General features: G+C 36.4%; 3 protein-coding genes and 2 long non-coding RNA genes across 7 annotated transcripts; 4 read left to right on the top strand and 1 right to left on the bottom strand.

Annotated features, from left to right (window-relative positions):
- Positions 1-282: 282 nt before the first annotated feature.
- LOC110938071 lies at positions 283-1,932 on the bottom strand. The gene is made up of 3 exons (XM_022180542.2): positions 1,798-1,932; positions 774-1,010; positions 283-662 (listed from the first exon to the last, which is right to left on the bottom strand). Exons 1-3 carry the CDS (start codon positions 1,826-1,828, stop codon positions 469-471), a joined length of 462 nt encoding a protein of 153 aa, XP_022036234.1. The 5' UTR covers positions 1,829-1,932; the 3' UTR covers positions 283-468.
- A 9,840-nt stretch (positions 1,933-11,772) lies between these two features.
- LOC110935316 lies at positions 11,773-13,893 on the top strand. Its single transcript, XR_002589042.2, has 5 exons — positions 11,773-12,263; positions 12,344-12,510; positions 12,589-12,717; positions 12,979-13,014; positions 13,383-13,893. It is a non-coding gene; the product is annotated as an uncharacterized LOC110935316 (long non-coding RNA).
- Positions 13,894-14,987: 1,094 nt separating this feature from the next.
- Positions 14,988-18,463, top strand: LOC110938070 (eukaryotic initiation factor 4A-15). The gene is made up of 5 exons (XM_022180541.2): positions 14,988-15,134; positions 16,296-16,365; positions 16,452-16,558; positions 16,649-17,079; positions 17,640-18,463. The coding sequence occupies exons 2-5, from the start codon at positions 16,298-16,300 to the stop codon at positions 18,273-18,275; spliced, it is 1,242 nt and encodes a 413-aa protein (XP_022036233.1). The 5' UTR covers positions 14,988-15,134; positions 16,296-16,297; the 3' UTR covers positions 18,276-18,463.
- Positions 18,464-19,497: 1,034 nt separating this feature from the next.
- On the top strand, positions 19,498-21,822 carry LOC110938069 (PR5-like receptor kinase). 3 transcript variants are annotated; one of them, XM_022180540.2, is made up of 4 exons: positions 19,499-20,352; positions 20,451-20,486; positions 20,596-21,415; positions 21,492-21,614. In XM_022180540.2, the coding sequence occupies exons 1-4, from the start codon at positions 19,554-19,556 to the stop codon at positions 21,502-21,504; spliced, it is 1,668 nt and encodes a 555-aa protein (XP_022036232.1). In that variant the 5' UTR covers positions 19,499-19,553; the 3' UTR covers positions 21,505-21,614. The 3 variants fall into 3 exon arrangements, with proteins under 3 accessions (XP_035844705.1, XP_022036232.1, XP_022036230.1); XM_035988812.1 differs by having other exon boundaries at positions 19,498-20,352; positions 20,791-21,822; XM_022180538.2 differs by having other exon boundaries at positions 19,500-20,352; positions 20,596-21,822.
- Positions 21,823-25,540: 3,718 nt separating this feature from the next.
- LOC110935315 lies at positions 25,541-26,215 on the top strand. The gene is made up of 2 exons (XR_002589041.2): positions 25,541-25,798; positions 26,017-26,215. It is a non-coding gene; the product is annotated as an uncharacterized LOC110935315 (long non-coding RNA).
- Positions 26,216-27,436: the final 1,221 nt, after the last annotated feature.

The following is a 27,436-nucleotide window of genomic DNA, read 5'->3' as shown; positions in this document are numbered from 1 at the left end:
TTAACACTCCAAATGTTATAGTACACCCCATAGCCTTAATCTTTGAGTCTAAATTACTAGTTAATTGTAGTGATTCGGTTAAAAGGGTTTCGTATCAATATCTAAACAGAGGTGTTCAAAGAACGTCGCATTTTATCAAGTACAGTCCTAGCCTTGACTAGTTGGATGCGTTTTTCGCTGATGTATGGGCTTGATCCAGGGATAAACCCAAGAGGCAGAGGTGCCAAAGTGGACAACACCGCCCTAGAATGGGTCGGGTTGTATCGGAAACAACCAGAAGCAGACACAGAAAGTCATCTGTTTTCAGTCCAAGAATGCATGCTAAGAACAGAACTAAAGTAAAGACTTCATATCCAAGAAATCTAGAGTACAATTGAACAACATCCCACCAACTGGAATAACTGATGCAGAATCCAGTGGTAAATTCTTCAGTTTTCCTTTTTAACGTGTACTAATGGAAGCTCGGAATCAATCCTTCTTCGGTGATGCATCATCATGATCAGATTCTTTTTTCGAAAGAATCGTACCAACAATGGCTTCAATCTCTTCTTTGGCACGATGAAATATGTTAGGACCTTTGACTTCATTGATTGGAGTATCTGCATCAATATCATCCCCCCTCCCATGAGTCTCTTTATGGTGATTAGGACTGCCCTTATGGTCTGCATTGACGAAAAGCCGGTTATAGAATCTTTGAGTGGTATAGTTTATCGAGTGACGACCTTCAATGCATACTCAAATAAAACAGGATGATGATGTTGTTTTAAATGTACCTGAAGGTGAACTTTGTTTCTCATGTTTTGATCCTGTAAATGCGGCATCATCTTCTTTGCGATGATGAACGGCTCCCACAATTGCTTCAAACTCCTCCTTTACTCTTTCGAACACATTTGGACCCTTGACATCACCGATTGGGGTATTCGGATCGATATCTTCACGCAATCCATGAGTTTCCGTGTTATGTGTTGGGTGTTTCGGGTTATGCACCATTGTATCTGTCTTGTCCTTATCTGACAATTCAACTCAAGTGATGTAGTAAACACTAAACATACCAACTATCGATGTAAATTCATAACACGAAAAATAATTGATGTACAATATATCTGTAGTGTATTTTGTAATTCAAAATTCTTTATTCTCAAGTTCATCAGTAAGCTTGATTTTTTAAATACCCTTGTTTTATTTACTTGATTGAATCATGTTATATGTTCTGATTCTTAGTTAGGCATTTCAACAAACACTTGGGGGTAGGGGTGCAAACTAGACGAGCTACTCGAGCTCGGCTCGAAAAAAAGCTCGAACGAGCTGAGCTTAAACGAGCTCAAGCCCGAGCCTAAAAACAAGCTTATTTAGTAAACGAGCCCGAGCTTCGCTTATCGAGCTCGAGCCGGCTCACGAGCCTTAACGAGCTTTCTATTTATATATTTTTTATTAATATATTAAACATATATTTATATAATAATAATTACCATTTATATAAATATAAAAAATAACTAAATATGTATAATAATAATTATAATTGATATGAATTAATTAATAAATACTAAACGAGTCGAGCCGAACCAAGCTTGAAAAATTATCTTCGAGCCGAGCTCTTGCTTTAGAAATAAAGCTCGAATCGAGCCGAGCTCGAGCTCGAGCTCGAGCTTTTGTATGTTAAACGAGCTCGAGCCTGGTCGAGCTCGGGCTCGGTTCGGCTCGTTTGCACCCCTACCTGGGGCATGAATGGTTGAAAACTGCTAAATAGAACTTAGAATCATGCCATGAACAATCAAGTCAAAACAGAGAGACAAGTACCTGAAGATGGATCAAGTTTTGATTCATCCATGGGGATATCTGAGCTTCCGATGATATCTACAACGCCCACGCGTAGAGTGGTCAGTATCTCAACAAATTTCTTGCCTAAATATGCCAAACAAGAAGTTATCTCAATCTATTTTTTTAACGATTACAGTATTAGTTAAAGGTATAAATATTTTATCTTTTCCTTTAGAGTAAATTACGATTTTAGCACTGTAGTTATATCACTTTTACTTTTTTACCTTTTACCCTTTTAGTTCAAAAATAATCTTTTAACATCTGAGCCCCAACATTTTTTTTCTAACCATTTTGGCCCCTAACACTAACCTCATCCATTTACTTTTAAGGGCCAAAAGTGTTAGAAAAAAAGACATTGGGTTACAAAAGGGTTAGAAAAAAAGACGTTGAGGGCTAAGATGTTAATAAATTCCTTTTGGCTAAACGGGTAAAATTGATATAACCACAGGGACCAAAATCGTAATTTACTCTATCCTGTAAAACATACATAACCTGATGTGTTTTTTAAGTAGAACTAGGATGAAGACCCGCGCGCGTTGCGCCGCGGGGCTTTTTAACTTCAACACATTGAACCGATAAAAAACTACGACTATCACAATTTAATCTGTTTTTTCTTTGTCTACAGTATCCTCAAGAGTCTCTATCCTTCATCTTTCTTACTTTTGGTAGGTCTAACGGTTCTATTGCCATCTGCATCCACTTCATTGATCATGGCTTGAAATTCAGCTGAAAATATGAAATTAGATTATAAATAACATTACTCATTTCTTTATTTATGTTTTACAAAAAAGTTATAGTAAACTGAAGTTTAAGAATTGGACTTGAAGTGCGATTAATCATGTTAACTTTTATATACTATTCTTTATACGTTTATTATAATAGAATAGAATAGAATAGAATGTTGAAATACATTACTTCATACAAATTGTGCATATTTATAAACAATGGCCAAACTAAAACAATATAATATCATATTTTGCAGCCCTTCAATTATCAAACAGACGTCACGCAATATAAACTGAAAGCTTTGAAGTTTTGCTTAAAAGGAATCCCAAACACCATCTTGAGAAGGACTTTTATGCTTAAAAGGAATCCCAAACATACTTTGAAAATGACTTTTATGCCTTAAAAAAAAGGAGAAATCAATAAGTAAGAATTTCTTATTTATTCCTTTTGAGAAGTCATAAGTTAAAAGGAATCCCAAACACCCCCGATATTAAAGCTTTTTGATTCAAATTGAGCAGATTATCCAGAGTAGAAAGACTAAGAGTGGTTTTCTTTTGGTCTAAAAGTGAAGGGTAAACAAAAGGCTTGTTTTGGAAGAACTAGGTAGACACGTGGTTGGAAGATGGATATGTACAATAACCTAAGAAAAAAATAAAACATTGTAATGGACAATAAAACACTAATGCATCATGTACAACTACTATTGCCTAAGAATGTTACAAAATTATAGTATATAATATATAACTAGGTTAGAACCCCGTGTAATACACGGGGTTGAATAAATGTTGTTTTATACACGGAATAATAACAAAAAGTTATATTTTTAAAAACCTAGTATATTGCATTACATGGGTTAAATAAACCTGTGTATCGTTAAGATATGTTTAAAAAAATAAACTTTGATGTACTATTTATTTACTAAAATATGAGAGGATTAAGACCTATTGGAATCCTATTTTAATCACAAAATTAATAATGCATTGCATGGGTTAAATAAACCCGTGTATCGTTAAGATATGTTTTTAAAAAAAATAAACTTTGATGTACTGTTTATTTACTAAAATATGAGAGGATTAAGATGTATTAGGATCCTATTTTAATCACAAAATTAATAATGCATTGCATGGGTTAAATAAACCCGTGTATCGTTAAGATATGTTTAAAAAATAAACAATATATGAAAAAAAAAACACATTTTATCCAAAAATTAATATGCGTGGCAACAAACCTTTAAATCAAAGATAGGAAAAATACATTTTATTTTAAAATAATCAAAATTTTAAAATGGATACTTATCATATTTATTTCATTTTTAAAAATTAACTATAAATGAATGAGAGATATTTATTATATCTATTTAAATTTTAAAACTTAAGTAGATATAAATATTTGAAAGTTAATATCAACTTTGGAATTTGTATGAATTCTTATTAGATTTGATTAAATATTACTGATAATAAAAATTTGTATTAGATTAGATTTTAGATTTGATTAAATATTATTAATAATAAGAATTTGTATTAATTTAGATTAAATATTATTATTTTTAGTATTATTAATAATTTTAATCAATTAAATGAGAGAATGACAAGTGTCCCAAAACAGGTTTCTTTTATTATATAGTATAGATTTGAAGAAGCAAACTGAATTTTAATTTTTGGTTTTGAGAAATTTTTGGTGTTTGAGTGAGTCTTAATAATTTTATTATGGATGTTTAAAGATTAAACTTCGTCATTTGTAAATAATTTTACGAAGATTTAATGCACGAGTCCGGATTTTGATACACATGATGCATGAAACAAAAGGCTTAACGATCGAGACACGTCAACTTGAATCACAAGTGGGCATTATATTGCACACGCTAAAACCATGTGTAGTAGTTTAACTCAATAATGCCTCCACCATGGGGCGTTTTGCGACACGTGTCAGTCCAGTCAGCATGGGACATTAATGGGGGTTATTGCAAAAGTGCCGTAGTGGGAATAATGTCCAATAACGCCCCTTCCAATCATATCACAATTATTTTTTTAATTAAAAACTTAAAATAGTTCATTAAATAAAAATAAATACAATACTAGTAATAAAAAACCGGAAAAAAATATTTTTGAAACTTTAGGGACTGATTTAATATTTTTGAAACTTGAAATATTAAAGGTTTTGAAGTTTAAATCTTTTTTTAAATACAATCAGGGACTGAATGTGCAAAATCACTTTCTTCTTCCTTGAGACAACCTGCAACTTTCTTCCCCAAAAACCTGCAACTTTCTTCCCCAACCTTTGCCAAAATCACACAAATATTATACACACACAAATATTATACACACATGGCAAAGTTTTATTGGGCAAACAAATGAAGTTTCGGCGTGTTTCAAACAACGCGGATCCAATTTTTTTCGATAAAAACGCCCGAAAATGCCCCTATGTAATGGGATTTGGGCGTTTTTCGGCGTTATTTTGAACTTAAAAAAAAACGCCCCACTACGGGAGTACGGGGGAGGGGGGTCTAAGGGGGAGGGGGTGCTCCACTTTTCATCACTCACCACACCCAATCAGCTTCCGCCACGTCATCAAATTCCATTCCATCACTAGTGATGGATTTTAGTGAGGGTGCTCATCACTAGTGATGAATTAACCCATTCCTTGCAACCATCGAACTTCAACCCATTCCTCAATGGTAACATCCCCCTTCTTCAAGCGTTATGGCTACAACGCGTCATGAGTTCCACGCGTGGTGAAGATGTGACACCACACCCAGATAAGGATGCACCATACACAATTGATACCAACTTACCAGTAAACACTTACTTTATTGATACAAACGGTAATGTACAAAAGTTGGAAACTTAAAGGTACAAAGTTTGGTCAAACTACTATTAGCTGATCACGCAAAATTTCCACCAGATAAGAAAGTTTGAGTTACTTTATTTCACTAGTCACGCCTATCCGAGATAAACAACCCGCCCAAGACTAACCATCATTTCCTGTGACACATGCTTAAAAGACGTCAAATATTACACTAGTGAGTTTATGAATATACACAATTTACAATTCACATTATTTAATCATGACTTGTACCCGCCCATGTTATCATAACCCAACGTTACCACGTAACTTACATAACCATACAGTTAATGCCCACTACACCACAGGTGTAGTACCGACAAATCCCGCCGTAGCGGCACATATAAGGGACCACAAATATCATGTGTATGTCATGCTCAGGTATATACATGCGTACAACAGTCATGCCATACTATTACAGTTTAGGACAAGCATGTTCACATTTGAAAAGCATTCATAAAACTCACATCTTGCTAGTAGCTAACCGTTGATACAATTGCTAGTATGATCAGGTACTATCTCAAGGTCCTGACACAATTTACATAATCCTAAGTTAGGTATGGTACACCTAACTAGTCATTATCATGGTTGGATATTGGTTAACCCTACCTTGTTTAAGCATGGTTGATCAGTCCATGCCTAACTAAGGCTATGCTACCCAATACCCGCCCCTGACAATAACCCTAGTACCTAAAAATAATACTAACACTACTACCACTAATATATTATTACTAATAATAAAACTAATATTAACTACTAAAAATAAATAATAAATAACTAAACATAAACTTAAACGAGAGTATACCTCAAGACTATCTACGACACGTTGATGTAGAGTTTCCCTACTCCTGCTCCTACTCGTGCTCCAAAAACGACTACTAACAACACCCAACGGGGTATCGTATACGCAGGATTCTCAATACTAGAGCGTTCCCGTTAAAATTTTGGTGTATCTAAAATCCTACAATTTAACTCCTATATATATGTGAAGCAAGCAGGCACCTCAATTCCTTTCTGGGCGATGTGGGACATTAACGTGCTTGCTAGCTAGCTTGACGTGCTAGCTAGCTAGCTTAGTTATATTAATTCAGCTGCTTCACTCGTTTTTCTTGTATAACTTTTAAAATATGACGTTTTATAAAACGACGAATATGTCATTAGAACGAGCATATTTTTATCTACGTTTTAACCTAAGTTTCATTAAAAACGGAGTAAGGTAAATAAAATAATATATTTAATTATTAATATTAAACGGTCTCTTATAATAGCCAGGGCTTGTACAGATGTCTCATATTTCAACTAAATATTTCAACTAACCATTTTACTCGTTACTTAGTCGTTCAACAATATATAAATTATAAATTATAAATATAATTTTTAGTGGTTCACAAAACAGGATGTTACAACTCTCCCCACCTTATAGAAATTTCGTTCGCGAAATTTAAGCAAAGAGATGTGGATATTTTTGTTTCATCTCGTCTTCTTTTTCCCATGTCTCTTCAGGTCCTCTCCTTGCATCCCATTTGACTCGTACTAGAGGAAACTCCCTGTTTCTTAATTTCTTTATGCGCCGATCTATGATCTGAATGGGGCGCTCTGTGAAGTTCAACTTGTCATTGATCTGGATCTCCTGCCAGGGTATCTTAAGTGACTCGTCCGCTAGACACTTTCTTAAATTTGACACGTGAAACGTGTCATGAATTCCTTGTAATTCTGTTGGCAATTTTAACCTATATGCTACAGGACCAACTCTTTCGATTATCTCAAATGGTCCAATATAGCGCGGACTTAGTTTTCCTTTCTTCCTGAAACGAATGATACCTTTCCAAGGCGAGACCTTAAGTAATACCTTGTCGCCAACTTGAAATTCTAAGGGTCTTCTTCGTCTGTCGGCATAACTTTTCTGTCTATCTCTAGCAGTCTTCATTCTTTCTCGGATTTGTATGATTTTATTGGTAGTTTCTTCAATAATTTCGGGTCCAGCTAATGGATTTCTACCAATCTCAGTCCAACAAACTGGGGTACAACACTTCCTTCCATATAGTGCTTCAAACGGAGCCGCCTTGATGCTTGCGTGATAACTGTTATTGTATGCAAACTCTATTAGAGGTAAATGCTCATCCCAGTTTCCTCCAAAGTCTATCACACATGCCCTAAGCATGTCTTCCAGTGTTTGTATGGTTCTTTCAGTTTGGCCATCTGTCTGTGGGTGATAAGTCGTACTTAAATTTACTTTTGTTCCCAATTCCTTTTGGAAGCTTTGCCAAAATCTGGACGTAAAACGGCTATCTCTATCTGATATAATGGAGACAGGTACTCCATGACGGGTGACAATTTCTTTGACATAAATTCTTGCTAATTTATCCATTTTATAATCTTCTCGTATTGGAAAGAAATGAGCAGACTTAGTTAAACGATCTATTATAACCCAAATAGTATCGTGACCATTCTTAGTTCGTGGAAGTTTAGTAATGAAATCCATGGTTATCATCTCCCATTTCCATTCAGGGATCTCGGGTTGGATTAAACATCTTGCAGGCTTCTGATGTTCTGTTTTGACCTGCGAACACGTCATGCATTTTTCCACATATTCATTGATTGATTGCTTCATCCCTGGCCACCAATATTCATCTCGAATATTCTTGTACATCTTCGTACTACCAGGATGCATTGTATACTTTGATCTATGTGCTTCTTCCATCACCATATCCCTGAGTCCTCCCACAATAGGTATCCAAATCCTATTGTGGAGTCTTAGTATTCCATCTTCTCCTTTAACAAGTAGTTCTTGTTTTCCCACCATCCTTTCTTTGTTAATCTGCTCAACTTTCAAGGCATGTGTTGTGCATCCTTAATTCGTTCTAGTAAACCTATTTTCACTTCAATTCTAGATGCATGTATTCTTAAAGGTTTAACTTTGTCCTTCCGACTAAGGGCATCTGCTACTACATTAGCTTTTCCTGGATGGTAACGAATTTCACAATCATAGTCATTCAACAACTCCATCCATCTCCTCTGTCTCATGTTCAACATCTTTTGCTCAAATATATACTTTAGGCTTTGGTGATCAGTGTAGATCACACACTTAGTTCCATATAAGTAATGCCTCCATATCTTGAGGGCAAATACTACTGCTCCGAGTTCTAGATCATGGGTGGTGTAATTTCTTTCATGTATCTTTAACTGTCGAGATGCATAGGCGATAACTTTGCCTCTTTGCATCAACACACACCCTAGTCCATAATGAGAAGCATCACAATATACTACAAAATCTTCGGTACCCACGGGTAATGCAAGTACTGGGGCACTGGATAACTTTGTTTTCAAAAGATTAAAAGCTTCTTCTTGTTGGCTGCCCCAGACAAATGGGGTATTTTTCTGAGTCAGTGTCGTTAGAGGCATCGCTATCTTAGAGAAATCTTGAATGAACCTTCTATAATACCCTGCTAGCCCTAGGAAACGTCGAATTTCTATGGGATTTCTTGGTGCCTCCCAATTCTTAACTACTTCAATCTTTGTAGGGTCCACTTGTATGCCTTTTTCATTAACAATATGCCCTAAAAATTGGACTTCCCTAGTCCATAATTCACACTTACTGAACTTGGCATAAAGTTTTTCTTCTTTTAGTAACTTAAGAATGGCACGAAGATGACCCTCGTGTGTTTCTCTACTCTTAGAGTAGATTAGGGTATCATCTATGAAGACGATTACAAATTGATCCAAGTATGGTTTACAGACTTGGTTCATAAGGTCCATGAAGGCAGCTGGTGCATTAGTGAGGCCGAAAGGCATCACTAGGAACTCGTAGTGACCATACCTTGTCCTAAAGGCAGTCTTGGGTATATCTTCTTCTTTAACCTTTAATTGATGATACCCAGATCTTAGGTCTATCTTCGAGAAGTAGCTTGCGCCTTGTAATTGATCAAAAAGATCATCGATTCTTGGGAGTGGGTATCGATTCTTTATAGTGATCTTATTCAGGTCTCTATAATCAATACACATCCTCATTGAGCCATCTTTCTTCTTGACAAAGAGAATCGGCGCTCCCCATGGTGACGTGCTAGGACGTATGAATCCTTTGTCCAGTAACTCCTGGAGTTGGTTTCTCAACTCTTTCATTTCAGTCGGGGCAAGGCGGTACGGGGCTTTGACAATAGGGGTTGCTCCTGGGATCAAGTCGATTCTAAACTCAATTTGTCTGTCAGTTGGTAATCCGGGAAGATCTTCAGGGAATACTTCAGGGAATTCAGCCACTACTGCTACCTCTTCTAGTTTCATTTCTTCCTTTGCCTCTAGTGCATATACTAGGTAAGCTAAATGACCCTTTTGAATACACTTGGATACTTTTATCATGGAAATAAAACTTATGGGTTTACTAGGTCTTTCCCCATCAATTGTTACAGTTCCCCCTTTTGGGTCCTTAATTTGAATTTGCTTCTTATCACACAATATTTGAGCTTGGTGACTAGATAACCAATCCATTCCTATTACTACGTCGAACTCTCCAAGTTTCAGTGGTAGTAAGTCTATGGATATTGGGGTCTTACTAATCTGGATGGTACAATCCTTTACCACACTCACAATTTCTTCTTCCCTCCCATCTGCTAGTTCTACTATAAATGGCTTATCTAGCTTACAAGGAGTCTGATTAATCAAAACTCTAAGGTGCTCAGATATAAAACTTCTATCAGCACCAGTATCAAATAGTATTTTAGCATAAAAGTTGTTAAGGAGAAATGTACCTGTTATGACATCAGGGTTCCTACGAGCCTCTTCAGTATTCAGAACAAAAGCTCTCCCTCTTGCTTTATTAGGTTCCTCATTCCTCTTAGGACAGCTATCACTATAGTGGCCCGTCTCTCCACATTTAAAACACTTACGTGGCTCTCTACAATCACGATAGTTGTGTCCAGGTTTCTTACAGTTCCTACAGACTAACTGGTTACATGGACCGGAATGTCCTTTTCCACAAGTTGGGCACCTAGGTGGGGGTCCTCGTTGCCTCTTGAAATCTCTGTAATTGGGTTTCTTTTGTTCTTGGTAGTTTTCCCATTTCCTTTTCGGGATATTTTCTGGGGTTTTCTTTTGTTGGATCTCAGTGGCGATAGTTGCCCCAGCCTCTACCGCATCATGATAGGTAGTTGGGGAGTCCCCACAGGAATCTTCGAATACGATTTTCTTCAGGGTTCACCAAGTAAGACACTATTCGAGACATTGCATTGAATTTGGTGACATATTCCCGGTATGTCTTATTCCCGAGTTCAAGATGCAAAAATTCCTTTTCTATTCTGTCAGTTTCGCTTGGTGGACAGAAGTAATTTGTAAACAGTTCTGAAAACTCCTTCCAACTCAGGCGATGTGCCAGATCATCACCTCTAGTTTGCTTTTGTATCCTCCACCAAAATAAGGCTTCGGATTTAAACAAATGAACAACAAACCTAACTTTATTTCTTTCATGGCAATCACTGGCGTCTAGAATGGCTTCTACCTCACTTAGCCATTCATGTGCCTCAATAGCACCTTTCTTCCCGTCGAATGAAGGAGGATTACATGAAATGAAAGTCTTGTAATTACATTCTTTAGAGATTTCTGTTTCTATATCTTTAGATACTTTCGTATCATCTACCTTCTTTTCCGGGCGAGGTTCTTCTCGTGGAGTTGGTGTAGGTATAGGTGCAGTGCTTCCCTCAGATTGCCCTGATCGTTCTGTATTCTGACGTTCGCGTCCCTGTGCGTTGGCAAGGATTTGCGCAACTCGGACAGCAATCCGATCGATCATGTCATCTCCTAAGTTTACAGGTTCGCTATGACGAGCAGGATTAACTGATGGGTTAGGTTGACGATTGTTGTTAACCGAAGGTTCTGCCGACATTTTCTATATTTTTCATGAAAAATACTACTTCAATATTTTATTTATTAATGAACACTTAGAATAATTAATTCACATAATACAATATTTTTCAAATGTAACATGTTGAAAATATAACTCTACTATAAACATTTTACTATAATTAAATTTATAAATTAATTAATCATAGTAAAGATTCTTAATATTGAAACTTAAAAGAATTAATGTTTAACTAAACATACTACTAACCTGCTCATGTGCTTTATGTGCGTGAGAAGGTTGTGTATGATTTGTATGAAGGAGGTTGGCATCTATTTAACAATGAACTACGCTATTGGCCGCCTTCATTTTTTTTTTTTACTCTATGATACTTGATTGAGAAGAAATATTACTTACTCAAATAATACACAAGTATCATTATATATATGCACTTCATGTATACAACATATACGTATTACATTTTATCTTTTAGATTTTATTATTATTATTATTATTATTATTATTATTATTATTATTATTATTACTATTATTTTCTCCTAACGAGTAAAGAAGACAAGATTTACGAGTAATTATTGCTAAGGGCAGTGTGTACAAAGTGGTAACGAAATGAGGATTTATAGGTTGTAATTATTACTATGGGTATTTTCTAATGACTCTATATCCTTAGTAAGTTCATACCCGGATTTATCTATTATTCGTATTTCAAAGTCAGCCAGAGCATCCTAAAAATTACATAAGCTGGCGTGTTCTCTTAGGTTTGAAGAAAAAACTCAAGAATCGCTTAATAAATAAGACACTGACGATTATGATGCTGACAATTATGTTTTTTACAGTTATTTAAATATTATATTATATTTTAGGACTACTGTAATATTTTTTAATTTTTGTTCGTTTTTACCTGTAAGTAATCTCTTAGAACGTATGGTCTATTTGGTGTGCAGTGTGTGTGTTGCAAGATGACTTCATGGCTATGCTTTTGTTGATTGTAATGACAAGCGAGATGCTCAGGATGCCATCCACGAACTTGATGGTACTGTTATAATTACCTTTAGTATTCATATTTTACTTAATTTAAAGTTCCCGTCTATTAACCTGGGTTAGATTTATTAGTTTAGGAGTTCTCATATATTAATGACTAAACCAAATAAGAATGGGGGAGAGTAGAAATGTCCAATAACTTTAGAGGATCATGTGGTGGTGGCGGCGATGGCAGTGTAGGGCATGGTGGAGGTCGTGGTCGCTCTAGAGTTACTGAAAGTTTAAACCGAGGTCATCAGGTGATTGTTTCTGCATATACATTTGTTGACACACCATATGGATGTATATATATTGTTACTAACACATAATATTGGCAGATGTATGGAAAAATGATTTCGATGATGTACCTGGGAGAAATTCTTCGTAGAGTTATGTAGGGTGCCTGAAGAGGCTGTCCTTTTTCTTGACACGCTGCCCCCGAAACTAAAAAGTCTGTTTGTGTTGAGGTATTTATATTACCATACTATTCATTTACGTATCTATTGAAGAATCCACATTGTCTTTATACATTTATAAATAGTCAAGAAAAAAATGAAATAAAAAAAATGTCAAGGAAGTATAAGGGACAAAATTGGCAGGTTGTTCGGTTAACGGATCATAACATGTAAAGTTATGGTTCGGGTTGAGACACTTTGTGCCAACTGCCTAACGATCTATAGGTAGGTTTATGCATATTTAACCCAACTTTTATATTTATGTCTATGCAGGTCATCATATGTCCGAGTCTCGCTTACTACATCAAGGTAATCGTACCCATTGAGTATGATAGTTATATAATGGGCTTTGTTATTCTAGCGAGCAATTATTTTTCGAAAGGTAAAAATAGTTTTTTAAGTAAATATGAAATTTGATGTCAATTCCCTTTTTACAAACGATGCTTTAAATGTGCAACTCATGGAGCTGCTTGGAGCTCAGGTACTTTCATTTTTTATGGCCCACGTTAGTATTTATCAAAATTTGATATTTTTATTTAATTGAAGATTGGTTATATTTGAATCACTTAATAAATGACATGGATATTTGGAGTATTCTATGCACATGGATTCTCTTGTGAACCATTTTGGGGCATAAACTGGGATCTTATAATACTAATTAGTTATTTGGCCTGCAGTTATTCCTGGCTGGTGGATGACGGTCTAAAGTTATTTGAATCAATCGAGGCAGAGTATAACATCGTTCCGTCACTTGAGCATTACTGTTGCGTTTTAGATATGTTAGGGAGAGATGGTAGTGTGTCAGAAGCTTACGATTTTGTTGAAAGATTTGGGGAAAAGGTAATTATTTGAAAGTTTAGGGTTTACTTTTGGGCTCTTGCAGAACCCATGAGAATTTCGATTGGCGAAAGTTGTTGCGAGTAAGTTGGTTGAAATGGGTCTGGTAAATAAGAATGCGGGTTATCATGCGTTGTTGTCAAATATATATCCGGGTTCTAAAAATTGCTATAAAATCATTTGTACAATAACATCTCAATACCTATAAAAAATGAATCAAAACATATTTACCTAAGTGAGAAAAATCATATTTTTATACGTTTATATTGAAAAGTTCTTTCATTACAAAGTTCATCTCATTGCCAGTATATATTATATGTTTGTGTTAAACCACCCGCGAAGCTCGCGGGATCTTAGGCTAGTGTTTAACTAAACATACTACTAACCTGCTCATGTGCTTTATGTGCGTGAGAAGGTTGTGTATGATTTGTATGAAGGAGGTTGGCATCTATTTAACAATGAACTACGCTATTGGCCGCCTTCATTTTTTTTTTTACTCTATGATACTTGATTGAGAAGAAATATTACTTACTCAAATAATACACAAGTATCATTATATATATGCACTTCATGTATACAACATATACGTATTACATTTTATCTTTTAGATTTTATTATTATTATTATTACTATTATTTTCTCCTAACGAGTAAAGAAGACAAGATTTACGAGTAATTATTGCTAAGGGCAGTGTGTACAAAGTGGTAACGAAATGAGGATTTATAGGTTGTAATTATTACTATGGGTATTTTCTAATGACTCTATATCCTTAGTAAGTTCATACCCGGATTTATCTATTATTCGTATTTCAAAGTCAGCCAGAGCATCCTAAAAATTACATAAGCTGGCGTGTTCTCTTAGGTTGAAGCCTAGGTATCCATACCAAATACCTAATTCACTAAAACCTTTGGCTCTGATACCATCTGTAACAGCCCAGAGTAACCGCACCATGATATTGTCCGCTTTGGAGGCCAGCACGCTCCCGGCGTCCGCCCCTCACGGTTTTCAAAACGCGTCATGAAAGTGAAGGTATCCAGCCCCTTATAAGGAAGCCTTTGTTCCCCTTCACAACCGATGTGGGATGTCACACTCGATGAAACGGTGGTGTGACTCAACGAATCGATATCGATCAAAATCCGCGCCCCATAGTCTTAGGGCATGTTTGGCTAAGCTTTTTAAAAAAACTTATTGACTTTTGACTTTTTGAAAAATCGTAAGCTCCAAAATAATGTTTGGCAATGAGGTTGTATGTGAGGGGAAATAACAAATAAGAAGTCACTCTATACTAACTTTTTCAAAAAACCAATAAGTCAATAAGTTGTTTAAAAAAATTAGCCACCTTAGTTTGAATCAGTGCGCGATTAGCATCCCTAATCCGCCTTAATATAATATGTTAATTAGTGCATAAAGGGCAAAATCGTCCAACAAGGGAAAAAAAGGGAAAGTAGGGTAAAGGTTGCATTCGGATCTACATCACGCCACTTTTATCAACAACTCACAAACACATCTTCTTCCTCAACTCCGCGGCGTCGATCCGAGGAGTTTGAGAAAACCCTAATTCATTCAACACTTCCCACATTCTTCTTCTTCAGGTATTATTATTATTACAACACTTGATGCTTCTATTTCTCACTCTTTCATATCTTCATTCATGTTTTTCGTTTTATACATCCACTTTTCAGTCACAAACTCCCGTTTTTCGGTTCTTCCTAGCTCCTATAAACGTATTTTGGTAGAGATGTTATGTATAGTGAACACTGCAAGTCTGGTCTTGACTGACATCGGAATAGTTGTATGAATGTTTAAAAAATTATCGGATTGGTTGCATAATTTTATTCATTGTTATGTGGATTTTTTTTTTGTTTTTTTGTGTGTATTTTTTATTTTTTTTTTTGCAATTATAAATGCTGCTAATCATTTAATTTAATGAAAAATTGTTTGTGAATGAACAAAATATGTGATTTTGAAAAAGTAGTTACTAGCTGTTTATATCTATTGTTACTGTCTCATGCTGGTTTTGTTTATGATATATATATATGTCTTTTTTTGTAAATTTGAGTTACATTGGGGCATAGTTGTCAATAGCGAGCTATAGCGCGCTACGTAGCGTATAGGTGTAGGCTCACTATTAGGGTTGTAGCAATAGATAGCGATAATAGCGACAATTTCTTTTTTCTTTTGTTTTCTTAATATAAATAGCAATTAAATATAGCTATAAAATAGCTGGATTTTAGGTTTTTGTTAAATATACATGTAAAATAGCATATATACCAGGGTATTTTGATATAATATACATATAAAATTTTTAGTTTTTTTCTAGCGTATCGCTACTTATAAAATAACCGTTCGCTATTTATCGCTATTCGCTATGTAGCATATAGGTACCTTATCACTATTTGTCTTTGTTCGCCATTAACAACTATGCATTGGGGTAGGCATACAGACTTTGGGTGTTTTAGTTTAAATAGTATTTAGTGCCCTTGAACATTGTTTGTGGAGACTGGAGATTGCAATAAGATTTATATAGATGAATGTCAGTAGTTAGTTAGAAGTGAACTTTTATTTGAAAAGGTAATAAGCTGTATCTAATGCTTCTTTTGTTGATAACAGTAGATACGTTAAATAACCATGCTAAAATATATATTTTGGATCAATAATTTTCTATACATTGTTGCTTTACGTATGTATGGGGATGATTTTAAAAAAGAATCTTGTTGAATTGCTTAAAAGAAATTACTATCGTTTATTTGCAGTCATGGCGGGCGTAGCACCAGAGGGATCCCAATTCGATGCTAGACAGTTTGACTCTAAAATGAATGATTTGTAAGTTCGTAATAGTTGATATTCTTGTTTTTTTAAAGCTGGGATTGTAGTGCTAAAATGTTTTTTGTCTTTTACGAACGACGCAGGCTTTCGGCTGACGGACAGGATTTTTTCACATCATATGATGAAGTTTATGATAGCTTTGATGCTATGGGTCTGCAAGAGAATCTTTTGAGGGGTATATACGCATATGGTAAGTCCATTATTAAATACTAATAATTAAAAGTCACACTATTATTTCAAATATATTTTGTTTTGATGTATAAAAATTGTTTCGATGCAGGTTTTGAGAAACCATCGGCAATTCAGCAAAGGGGAATCGTACCATTCACCAAGGGTCTTGATGTTATTCAACAAGCACAATCTGGAACCGGAAAAACCGCCACCTTTTGCTCAGGCATTCTCCAACAACTCGATTACAATGTAGTCGAATGCCAGGCTTTGGTTTTAGCACCGACTCGTGAACTTGCACAGCAAATCGAGAAGGTCATGCGGGCCCTCGGTGACTACCTTGGTGTTAAGGTTCATGCTTGTGTTGGTGGGACCAGTGTTCGTGAGGATCAACGCATCCTCTCAGCTGGGGTCCACGTCGTTGTTGGTACACCCGGCCGTGTTTTCGACATGTTGCGCAGACAGTCCCTTCGTTCTGATAACATCAAAATGTTTGTTCTTGATGAAGCTGATGAAATGCTTTCACGAGGTTTTAAAGATCAGGTATATTATCAATGATCAATGATCAATTTACTTTACATCGGAAATCTATTTATTACTAATGAATAGGGGTGTAAACGAGCCGGGTCAAGCCCGAGCTCGACCATGCTCGAGCTCGGCTCGTTAGGTTTTTATGAAGCTCGAGCTCGAGCTCGGCTCGGTTCAAGCCTACTTCTTTGAGCTCGAGCTCGGCTCGTGAGTAAAACCCAAAGCTCGAGCTCGGCCCGAACTTTTTTAAGAACAACCTTAAACGAGCTAAAAGCTCGGTTCAAGCTCACTTCAACATCGCTTAAACGAGCCAAAGCTTGGCTCGAGCTCGGCTCATCAATGTTATCATCATTATTAATATATTATATATAAAAAAAGTAAAATTTTGTTAAGGCTCGTTTAGGCTCGCGAGCCTAAACAAGCTTTGTATTTCAGGCTCGAGCTCGGGCTCGATAACAAAACGAGCTCTATTTAGCTCGGGCTCGTTCGAGCTTTTAACCGAGCCGATCACGAGTAGCTCTCGAGCCTCTAGGCTTGTTTACACCCCTACTAATGAATTTATTTTTTGGTTTCAGATCTATGATATCTTCCAGTTGTTGCCATCAAAGGTTCAGGTCGGAGTGTTTTCCGCAACAATGCCACCGGAAGCTTTAGAAATCACGAGAAAGTTCATGAACAAACCGGTGAGGATTCTCGTAAAGCGTGACGAACTCACTTTGGAAGGTATCAAACAATTCTACGTGAACGTGGAGAAAGAAGAGTGGAAGCTTGAAACCCTTTGTGACCTTTACGAGACACTAGCAATCACACAAAGTGTCATCTTTGTGAACACACGAAGGAAGGTTGACTGGTTGACCGACAAGATGAGAAGCCGTGACCACACCGTCTCAGCCACACACGGTGACATGGACCAGAACACACGTGACATCATCATGCGGGAGTTCCGGTCCGGCTCTTCTCGTGTTCTCATCACCACTGATTTGCTGGCGCGTGGTATTGATGTACAACAAGTTTCACTTGTTATAAACTATGATCTTCCTACCCAACCGGAAAATTACCTTCATCGTATCGGGCGTAGTGGACGATTTGGAAGAAAAGGTGTGGCGATTAACTTTGTGACACTTGATGATGAGAAGATGCTTGGTGACATCCAGAAGTTTTACAATGTTGTCGTTGAGGAGCTGCCGTCCAACGTTGCTGATCTGATTTAGATGAATTATCGTCGCTGCGGTTTTGAATTTGAATTTGGTGGTTATTTTTGTTTAAGTTATTGAAAGATGGTGTTTTGGTAGTAGGATTTGAAACCATGTTTGTACCCTTGAGCTTTAATTTCCTGGGACTGTATGGATTAGTTTATTTTCGATTCAATCTTTCAGTGTCATTCCATTTTTGATCCAAATTTTGTTTGTTCTAAAATTGACTTTTGGTTATTGCAGCAATTTTTTTTATATAAACCTGGTCATTTTATATTATATAACCATCAAATCTGAACATTTATTAATTCTTGGCTGTAAAAAATCTATCACTACAAGTTTTTTAATTTAAAGTAAACTGCCAAAATGTCCCTCAGGTTTAGTCACTTTTGCCATTTTAGTCCAGAATTCAAACCTTTTGAATCTGGGTCCTGTGGTTTCAATTTTGTTGCTATTTTCATCTAAAATCAAAATCTGGTCAGATTTTTCAGTTAAAATTAGTTTTTTTTTTGTCTTTTTTCTCCCTTTTAATGAAGGGCAACATGGTCAGATTTTCTTAATTTGTTATATATAATGAAACGCTAAAAGACCATTTTTTTGCCCTTCATTAAATGGGAGGAAAAAAACAGAAAAGCTGGATAATAACTAAAAAATTTGACCAGGTTTTTATTTTGGATGGAAATGGCAACAAAATTGAAACCATAGGGACCCAGATTCAAAAGGTTTGAATTCTGGACTAAAGTGGTAAAAGTGACCAAACCACATGGACCATTTTGACAGTTTACTCTTTAATTTATTATTAATATCCATATTCTTTAATACAGGAGTGGTTAGTTTGCATTCTTGATGGTGATTGATGTTCTTCAACTCAACAGCCACCGCCACATACGACTATCAACGTTTGACCGTTTAGGAAACCCATCCTAATTTTTTTTAACGGGAAATTCGGATCACTAACGTACCACTGCAGTATCATCGTGCCACCAGCGGAACCATCTGATCATATCCATCTCCACTAGGCTATAATGCTTATACACCAATTCAGGAGGAAACCCACTAAATATGGAAACACCCCCTTATGAAAATTGAACCCAGGACCTATTGGTTCCAAAGCGTTATCCCCATCTACAGATTGTGACATGCACATGTGAATTTGTATCAAATTTGAGTTCTACAACTAGAACTTTGACCTTTTAAAATTCAAAGTTATGAAAAGTATGCAAGTGTGGCATGTGCAACAAGTCAACAGTTTGGTCATTGGCTAATTTTGATCTATAAACGTTATGGAGAAAGATCATGATTGGTAATATAATAGTTATTTACAACATGATCAGGAATCTTGATTCCACCCTCTTGATCTTATTTCTTCTATTTCATAGGCTGCAGCATCTTTCATCACAAGATGTAGGAACCAACAGTTCCCAACCCATTTGTCCCACCTCTTTTTCCTGTTCAAACCTTGGCCCCGTGAGCTTTCCGTTCTACGCTTCTGGTAATTCAGCATGTGGATTGTGCGAGGTTGATTGCAACCAACTAGTTCCGAAGATTCGACTGACACAAGACTACCCATCCTATGATCTTGTCCGGGTCATGCCAGGCAGTACTAGTAGTCCTTTTGTTTTTGTTCGAGACAACTATTTTTCAAACCAAATAACTAACAAAAGTTGTGATTCGTTGACGTACAGATTCCCTCCCAATTCATCATCTCTCTCTTATAACATCTCTCCCACCCTTTCCGTATTGAGATGTGTAAAGACTCTAGGACTCGTTGACAGCTATTTCCGTGCCGTTGGTGAATATTATGTTTTCGATAAGTGTGATGATTATAACTATTATTACACATATTCAAATGGATATATATCATCCAACACCAATCTACCGCTTTCCTGCTCAGTGGTTGTTTTGCCGGGAAATTCTCCGTATACACTTCCAAAAGAAACAGATTTCAATGACCTCTTCCAACTGTTGACCTCTGAGCTTAATCTTGTAGTGCAAGTATCTGACAGGTGTCAGGAATGCCACAGGAGAGGAGGGCAGTGTTCGAACAAGAACCAAGAGTTTTGGTGTAAATACAGCACCCGCAACACCAAGAAAGGTACGGGCTATTTCAACCCAAAACTTCATAGACATATATGTGATCTTCAGTCTTCATTTCTTTTTGAAAGATAGAGCTGATTATAACTTCTTTCGCAGAAAATCCAAGAAACACCGTGATAAAATCTGCATTAGGTAAAATCCTCTTTGTGTCTGATAATCGAGACGTATTGAATGTCTACATGTTCCTTCATTTCAATGACCAAACCTTTTGACCTTGTAATTGTATCATTTTTGCTTGCAGCAAGCTTAGCGATCGGGACTGCAATTATATTGATCTTGCTAGTGTTATGCTACAGATTCAAGATCTTCTCTAAGCGTGATGCGGAAAACTATTCCAACTTGGAAGCTATCATCAAGACACATGAATCTCTAGCTCCAAAACGCTACTCTTATTCACATGTGAAGAAGATGACCGACTCCTTCAAAGTAAAAGTAGGTGAAGGAGGCTATGGTTCTGTATACCGAGGGAAGTTACAAAATGGCAACGACGTTGCAGTCAAAGTTTTAAACGAATTGAAAGGTAACGGGGAAGATCTAGTCAATGAGCTAGCAAGCATTAGCAAGACTTGTCATGTTAACATCGTAAGTCTAGTAGGCTTCTGTTTTGAGCGCCGTCACAAAGCTCTGATCTATGAGTATATGCCTAACGGGTCACTCGAGAAATATATCTATAATCCAAGTACAACAACAGGTAGTCAACTAGAATGGAAGAAGTTGTACGATATTGCAGTCGGCATTGGTAGAGGACTAGAGTACTTGCATCGCGGTTGTAATACTAGAATTCTGCATTTTGACATAAAGCCGCACAATATTCTTTTAGATAAAGATTTGTGTCCTAAAATATCTGATTTTGGGCTCGCGAAGCTATGTCCAGAGACAAGAAGTGTTGTATCTATGTCGGGTATGCGAGGAACACCTGGTTATATCGCACCGGAAGTATTTTCCAGGAACTTTGGAGTGGTGTCCCACAAATCAGATGTGTACAGCTACGGGATGATGGTGTTAGAAATGGTGAGGGGGCGAAGGAATGTGGTGGTTGAAGATGACGACACTAGTAACATGTACTTTTTTGATTCCGTATATAAGCAAGTTGTATCCAACAAAAATCTTGTACTGAGTGGCGTGTTAGACGTGCAGGATAAAGAAGTAGCGAAGAAGATGATCTTGGTAGGCTTATGGTGCACACAAAGTGATCCTTCAAGTAGACCATCAATAAGTAAGGTGTTGGATATGTTAGAAGGGGATTTAAAGTCCATACAAATTCCCCCAAAACCTTTTATGTATTCCACTTCAAGATCACCAGATTCCCGACATTAAACTGTATACGGTTTTATGGTTTCAATCTTGTATGTACAAAAATTTAACCAGGTTTTTTTTTGTTTATAAATGTAAAGTTCCTGGATGTTTTGTATAGACATATTTCTCAATAATTTTTGTTGACAACTTATTTGTTGCTTCAAAGAAAAAAGTTGTCACCAAGTCCCATTTTCAAAAAAAAAAATGTTGATTTGGATGGATATTCTTTGTTGTTAGATATAATGAAATAGTGAAATGAGTCAAATGGGTCTCTCTTATGAAGCATTCCTTTCTTTATCGTTAAGAAAACCCAACGATAAATTGATAAATTGGGTAAGAAGTACTTATATTGAAGGGAGCGGTTCAATCTGTTACAGGTCACGAGTATAATTTTAGTTTTGGGGCTTTTTATAAAATCTTTTAAGATACCAATACTACTATTTTTTAGATTTGTTACCGACAATAATAAACTAAATAAATACGTTTTGATCTAATCTTAACTAGTGAATAGTCAAAAGAAAACACAAACAGACTATTTTGGATGGTGTGGGTTGGTGTACAACAAAAGCGGTTTGGGCCCCGCTACCTAGAAACCAGTCCGACGTTGACCCCGTGATTGGTTTGGGCCCCGCGGCGGGGAGCCAATGTCTGCAAAACTTGTGCTGGAAACGGCAAGCAGATACCGAATACCAAAACATAGATAAAAATGAAGTACTAACGATAGTCACTCCGTCCTAAAAAATGATTTTAAGTAATCTAATATATAATAGTATGACCCACATGTCCTACACATTGGAAATTTGGTTGTTTTCAGTTCAGTTATTACGGTACTAACACGTTAAAATATGGATGAGCTCGGTACCGGTAACGGCACTGAAAGTACCGATCCCAAAAGTCATCGAAATTAGGCACCGGCACCGAAAATGCTTGGTACAATATAATATGGTATTTGAAGTTAAAAATAAATACATGTATGGTGCCAGTGTCAAATCGAAAGTAACTATTCTGAAAATGCCAAAAGGTGGGTACCAAATTGGTACCGAAAATGATTTGCTACCATTTTCTCATCAATAATCTAAATATACAAGTTAATTTTACATACTATAATTCATTCATTAAAGAAAAAGACAAAAAGAAAGCAAAAGAAGTTGTTGTCTATATAAAACCTCATTTAAACGAAATACAATTTAATTACCACGCGTATGAGAAGTAATCTAAACGGTGCAATTACTTGTGTTGCTACGTGGCATGAGCTCAAAGGTGATGTTATGGATGAGCTCGGTACCAACTGATACCGAAAAAACCGATAATCCCCAAAAGTGGGTACCGATACCGATATCGAATATATCTAGTACAGTACGGTACAGTTCGGTACCGGCATTTGAGGGTAAAAACCGGTAAAGACCGGTACCGTACCGGTATTTACCGGTTTTGAGAAGCAATAGAAACGTATGAGAAGCAATCTAAACGGTGCAATTACTTGCGTTGCTACGTGGCATGAGCTCAAAGGTGATGTTATGGATGAGCTCGATACCAACCGATACCAAAAATACCGATAATCCCCAAAAGTGGGTATCGATACCAGTACCGAATATACCTGGTACGGTACGGTTTGGTACCGGTATTTGAGGATAAAAACCGGTAAATACCGGTACCATACCGGATCGGTACCGAAAATGTCAAAAGTCGGTACCGAAAATATACCTGGATTGATAAATTCGATACCAATACTGATACCCATTACCATTTGTTTATCCCTAGTTGATGTTACTATTCATTGAGTTATCTATATATATTCTAAAGTTTAGTTATATGTTCTATTTTAAAACCAAAATTTATGGTTGTTTTAAATGCACCAACCTATAAAAATTCTATTAATTGCATTTAATTTACTTAATAATCTATATCTATCTATATGTATATATTTAATATAAGAATTGGATTTAATAAGAATTCTATAAATTCTATTAATTGCATTTAATTTACTTAATAAGAATTGGAGGCCGATAATCAGGTTTGAAAACAAACTTTCTCTTTGGAAGGCGAGGACGTTATCTTTCGGTGGCCGTGTAACCCTCATCGAGGCGGTTTTAGCTAATCTCCCAACGTACTACTTTTCATTATTTTGTGCACCACTCAATGTTATCAAGCAATTGGAAAAAATGCGTCGAAAATTACTTTGGGGCGGTTGCATGGAAAAAAACAAGATCAGCTGGGTACCATGGTTCAAGGTCGTTGCGTCCAAGGAGGAGGGGGGTCTAGGCATCGGAAGTCTTGCTTCCACAAACAAGGCTTTAATGGTTAAATGGTGCCTTAGGTATAAAAATGAAAACTCATCTTTATGGGCCAAACTGATCTCGGCACTACATTGCGGGGTTAGATGTCATGCTTCTATTCCGGTTAAAAGTTCGATTGCCGGGGTTTGGAAGTCTATTATCAATTTGGGGAGAGTAAAACAAGAACCGGTAGTCGATGTTAATACAAGGATGATGCCAAAGGTAGGAATAGGTGATAAAACGCTCTTCTGGCTAGACACCTGGGTGGGAAACAAGCCCCTACGAGATGAATTTCCGAGTCTTTTTGCCTTGGAATCTGACAAAAGATGCTATGTCCAGCAACGGTACAAACGAAACGACGGATCAGTGGAATGGTATTCGGGTAGTTCGACACCTCTCTCTCTCTGCCAGAACACTTGGTCAGTTGGTCGCTATGTTCCGGCTTGCTTAGTTCTGCTGGGCTTGGGCCCGGCCCAGACCGATGGTTGTGGAGAATGGGTTCCAGCTGCGAAGACTACACAGTGAGCGGTTTAAGATCAGAACTTGACCACATAAATATCATTCCTGAAACAAAACTGCTTTCTTGGCTCCATTGGATACCTAAGAAGGTAAACTGTTTTATATGGCGGGTCGTTTTAGATCGCATCCCAACCCGAGAAGCATTGGCAAGACGAGGAGTATCACTCCCCTACCTTGGTTGTGCCTTTTGCAATGATAGTGTGGAAAATTCGAACCATCTCCTAATCTCCTGCGATCTTGCACAAAATGTTTGGATCATAATTCTACAGTGGATCAAGTTACCAGCTCCGCGTTACTTCATCAGTTTAGTGCAGTTACTGGAAACAATTTCAGCCGAGAAACTCCGAAAGGGCACAAAAAAGGCGATTGGGATGGTCATCGCTGCAACCTGCTGGAACATTTGGAAGGCGAGAAATGAACGGATTTTCAAGGATCGACATCCGCGGTTGGGTAAAATTATAAGTGACATAAAGGCGGATTCCTTCTTCTGGGCGAAATTCCAAGCAGGATACACGGACCTCTGTTGGGAAAAATGGCAAGGCTTTAAATTTTCTGATTTCCCAGTGTAATTCTTTTGGTCGGTTTGTTTCTGTATTAGCTTATTTCCTTTTGATCATGTACTGTACTGCACAAAGCTTCTTGCTTGTGTTTTTAATCAAATTTCGCCATTCCTCAAAAATCTATATACTTAAAAATATAAGTTTAGTTATATGTTCTATTTTAAAACCAAAACTTATGGTTGTTTTAAATGCACCAACCTATAAAAATCCTATTAATTGCATTTAATTTACTTAATAATCTATATCTATCTATATCTGGCAAAGTCTCTTTGATGGATTACAATAAACATACGGATATTTCCATTCCACCTTTACCCTTACTTTAATTTATACTTTCATGTTTTGAAGACCCCTGAACTACCATGTCCACATTGTGAAATTGATGAGCAGTTACCACCAATTGAATGGAGAAATCAGTTTAAGGTCGCACGTTTAATTCATGACCTTTCATCTTTCCTCTAGATTAAGGTAGCATTTATACCCTTCCACACCTAGGTTCATCATTTTGATAGTGAGGTTGAGATTCAATCTCGCCTTCACAATGTGTGTTTTTACTAGGTTGTGGAACAATATTAGTGGTTTCATTAAGCACCTATTCATTATCATCCATATTTACACCTTCAAATTTGGTTTCTTGTGAGTTTACACCATCAGATTCGGTCTCTTAGGAATTTACACCATCATCGCCATTGCACCTTCAGTTCCGTCGCCGCCGCCCTACCCTGCCGCCCACGCCACCGGAGTACACCTTCAGTCCCGTCGCCACCGCCCACGCCACCGGAGTACGTTTCAGGTACGAACTTACTCTCGAAGTTATATCGATTTCATGTCTGATTAACTCGCACTGTTGAAATATCAAATCGAAAATTTGGGGAAATCTCCATCAAGTGTAATCCAATTTTACGTTTCTTTATAATACTTTGGAAGGAATTACATGATTTGATATATTAAACTCTGGAGTTAGAGTTCAATTTAAATTATTTGTACAGTTGTTCATAGTGTGTTTGATAGGTTGGCACTGTTTTGAACACCAAGGATGCTGCTGAAAATGCCAAAAATGTTGGAGCAAAGTTCATCATGAGTCCTGTAATAGTTGTTATTATTCATTTTATGATCTCTTTTAAAGGTCACTTTTTATTAAGTTTAGTTTAACAATATAAATCGAAACACAAATGCGAATGTAAACATAGATGGTGTGCATTGTGACCAAGTCATGTGTTTTTTTTTTTGTTGGGACTCAGCGGTAATGTTTTACAATAGTAAAGGCATACTTCTGTTTAGTTTTAGTTTTTTTAAATGTAAATCATTTGCAGGGCAGTCTGAATGAGATCAACGATGACAATATATACATGGTGTGATGTACTTTTAATGTTATATTTATTGTTTGATTTAAGTCGAAGGGCAAATCCACCTAACTCCATTGTATTCATGGTTACAAGAAGAATCCATATTTACTCAGAGTCCTCCTAGCTTAGCCTGGCGACCTTGATACATATATATTTAATCAATGTATGCTACTTATCTCAATAATACCATATATTATTTCATGTCTTTTAAGTATTATTTCTTTCTTTCCTCCTGTGTATTCTTAAGTTTGAATTTGGTTCATGCTAATGCTTCCTGCTTTGATAAAATTGCGAAGGTTTTAGGTCAGGTGCACTCCTTTGTATTGTTTATGAATAAAGATATCACTTACATTGATGTTTTCTCCTCCCAACATACACACACCTTTTGTTTTCATTTTTATTACCTACTAAGTTGAATGTTATTGTAATGGTTTACGCATATTACATGGCACTAACTAACTAATGGATGTGCATCTTTTGTTTTTGTGATAGGTATTATATCCTGTTCTTTCAGCAAGCAACTGGTGTAGTTCATTCAGTACATAACAACTTTAAAGAAGCCCTTTCCTCATATTCCTCCTATGGTTGCATTGCATCTCAAGGACTAATAATAATAATAATTAGCAGCATCTATTTTTTAATACGGAATTCACATTTATAGATATTCATAAATATTTTTTAACAGTTATAAATATTTATAAATATTTTTTAATACCGAATTCACATTTTTAATACCGAAAAAAAGTAACGTTTTTTTAATACCGAATTCACGTTTATAAATATTTATTGAAAACATAAAATGTGATTTAAATATTGGGTAGATGAAGAGTGTACGTAGTTCGTGGCGAACCAAGCATATGTAAACGTTGGTCATTTTGGTCAAAGAACCTTTATATTGCATCCATGTGTTATGGTCGAACCGTATGCTGACTCATGCTGGTAACAGAGGCTACATTTTAGTGAAAACCCCCACTAACAACTATGTTTTTGTATTCATATGTAACGGGTCAAATCAAATAATTTAAGATAAAAGCGAATTGGTTATTAAAAGTTAGCTAAAGTGTAATTTAAAAGTGTTTACAGTC

This window comes from Helianthus annuus, chromosome 4 (genome assembly GCF_002127325.2).
Source record: "Helianthus annuus cultivar XRQ/B chromosome 4, HanXRQr2.0-SUNRISE, whole genome shotgun sequence".
NCBI classification, from domain to species: domain Eukaryota; kingdom Viridiplantae; phylum Streptophyta; class Magnoliopsida; order Asterales; family Asteraceae; genus Helianthus; species Helianthus annuus.
Note: the sequence above shows the minus strand (reverse complement) of the source record. Positions and strands in the feature narration are given on the sequence as shown.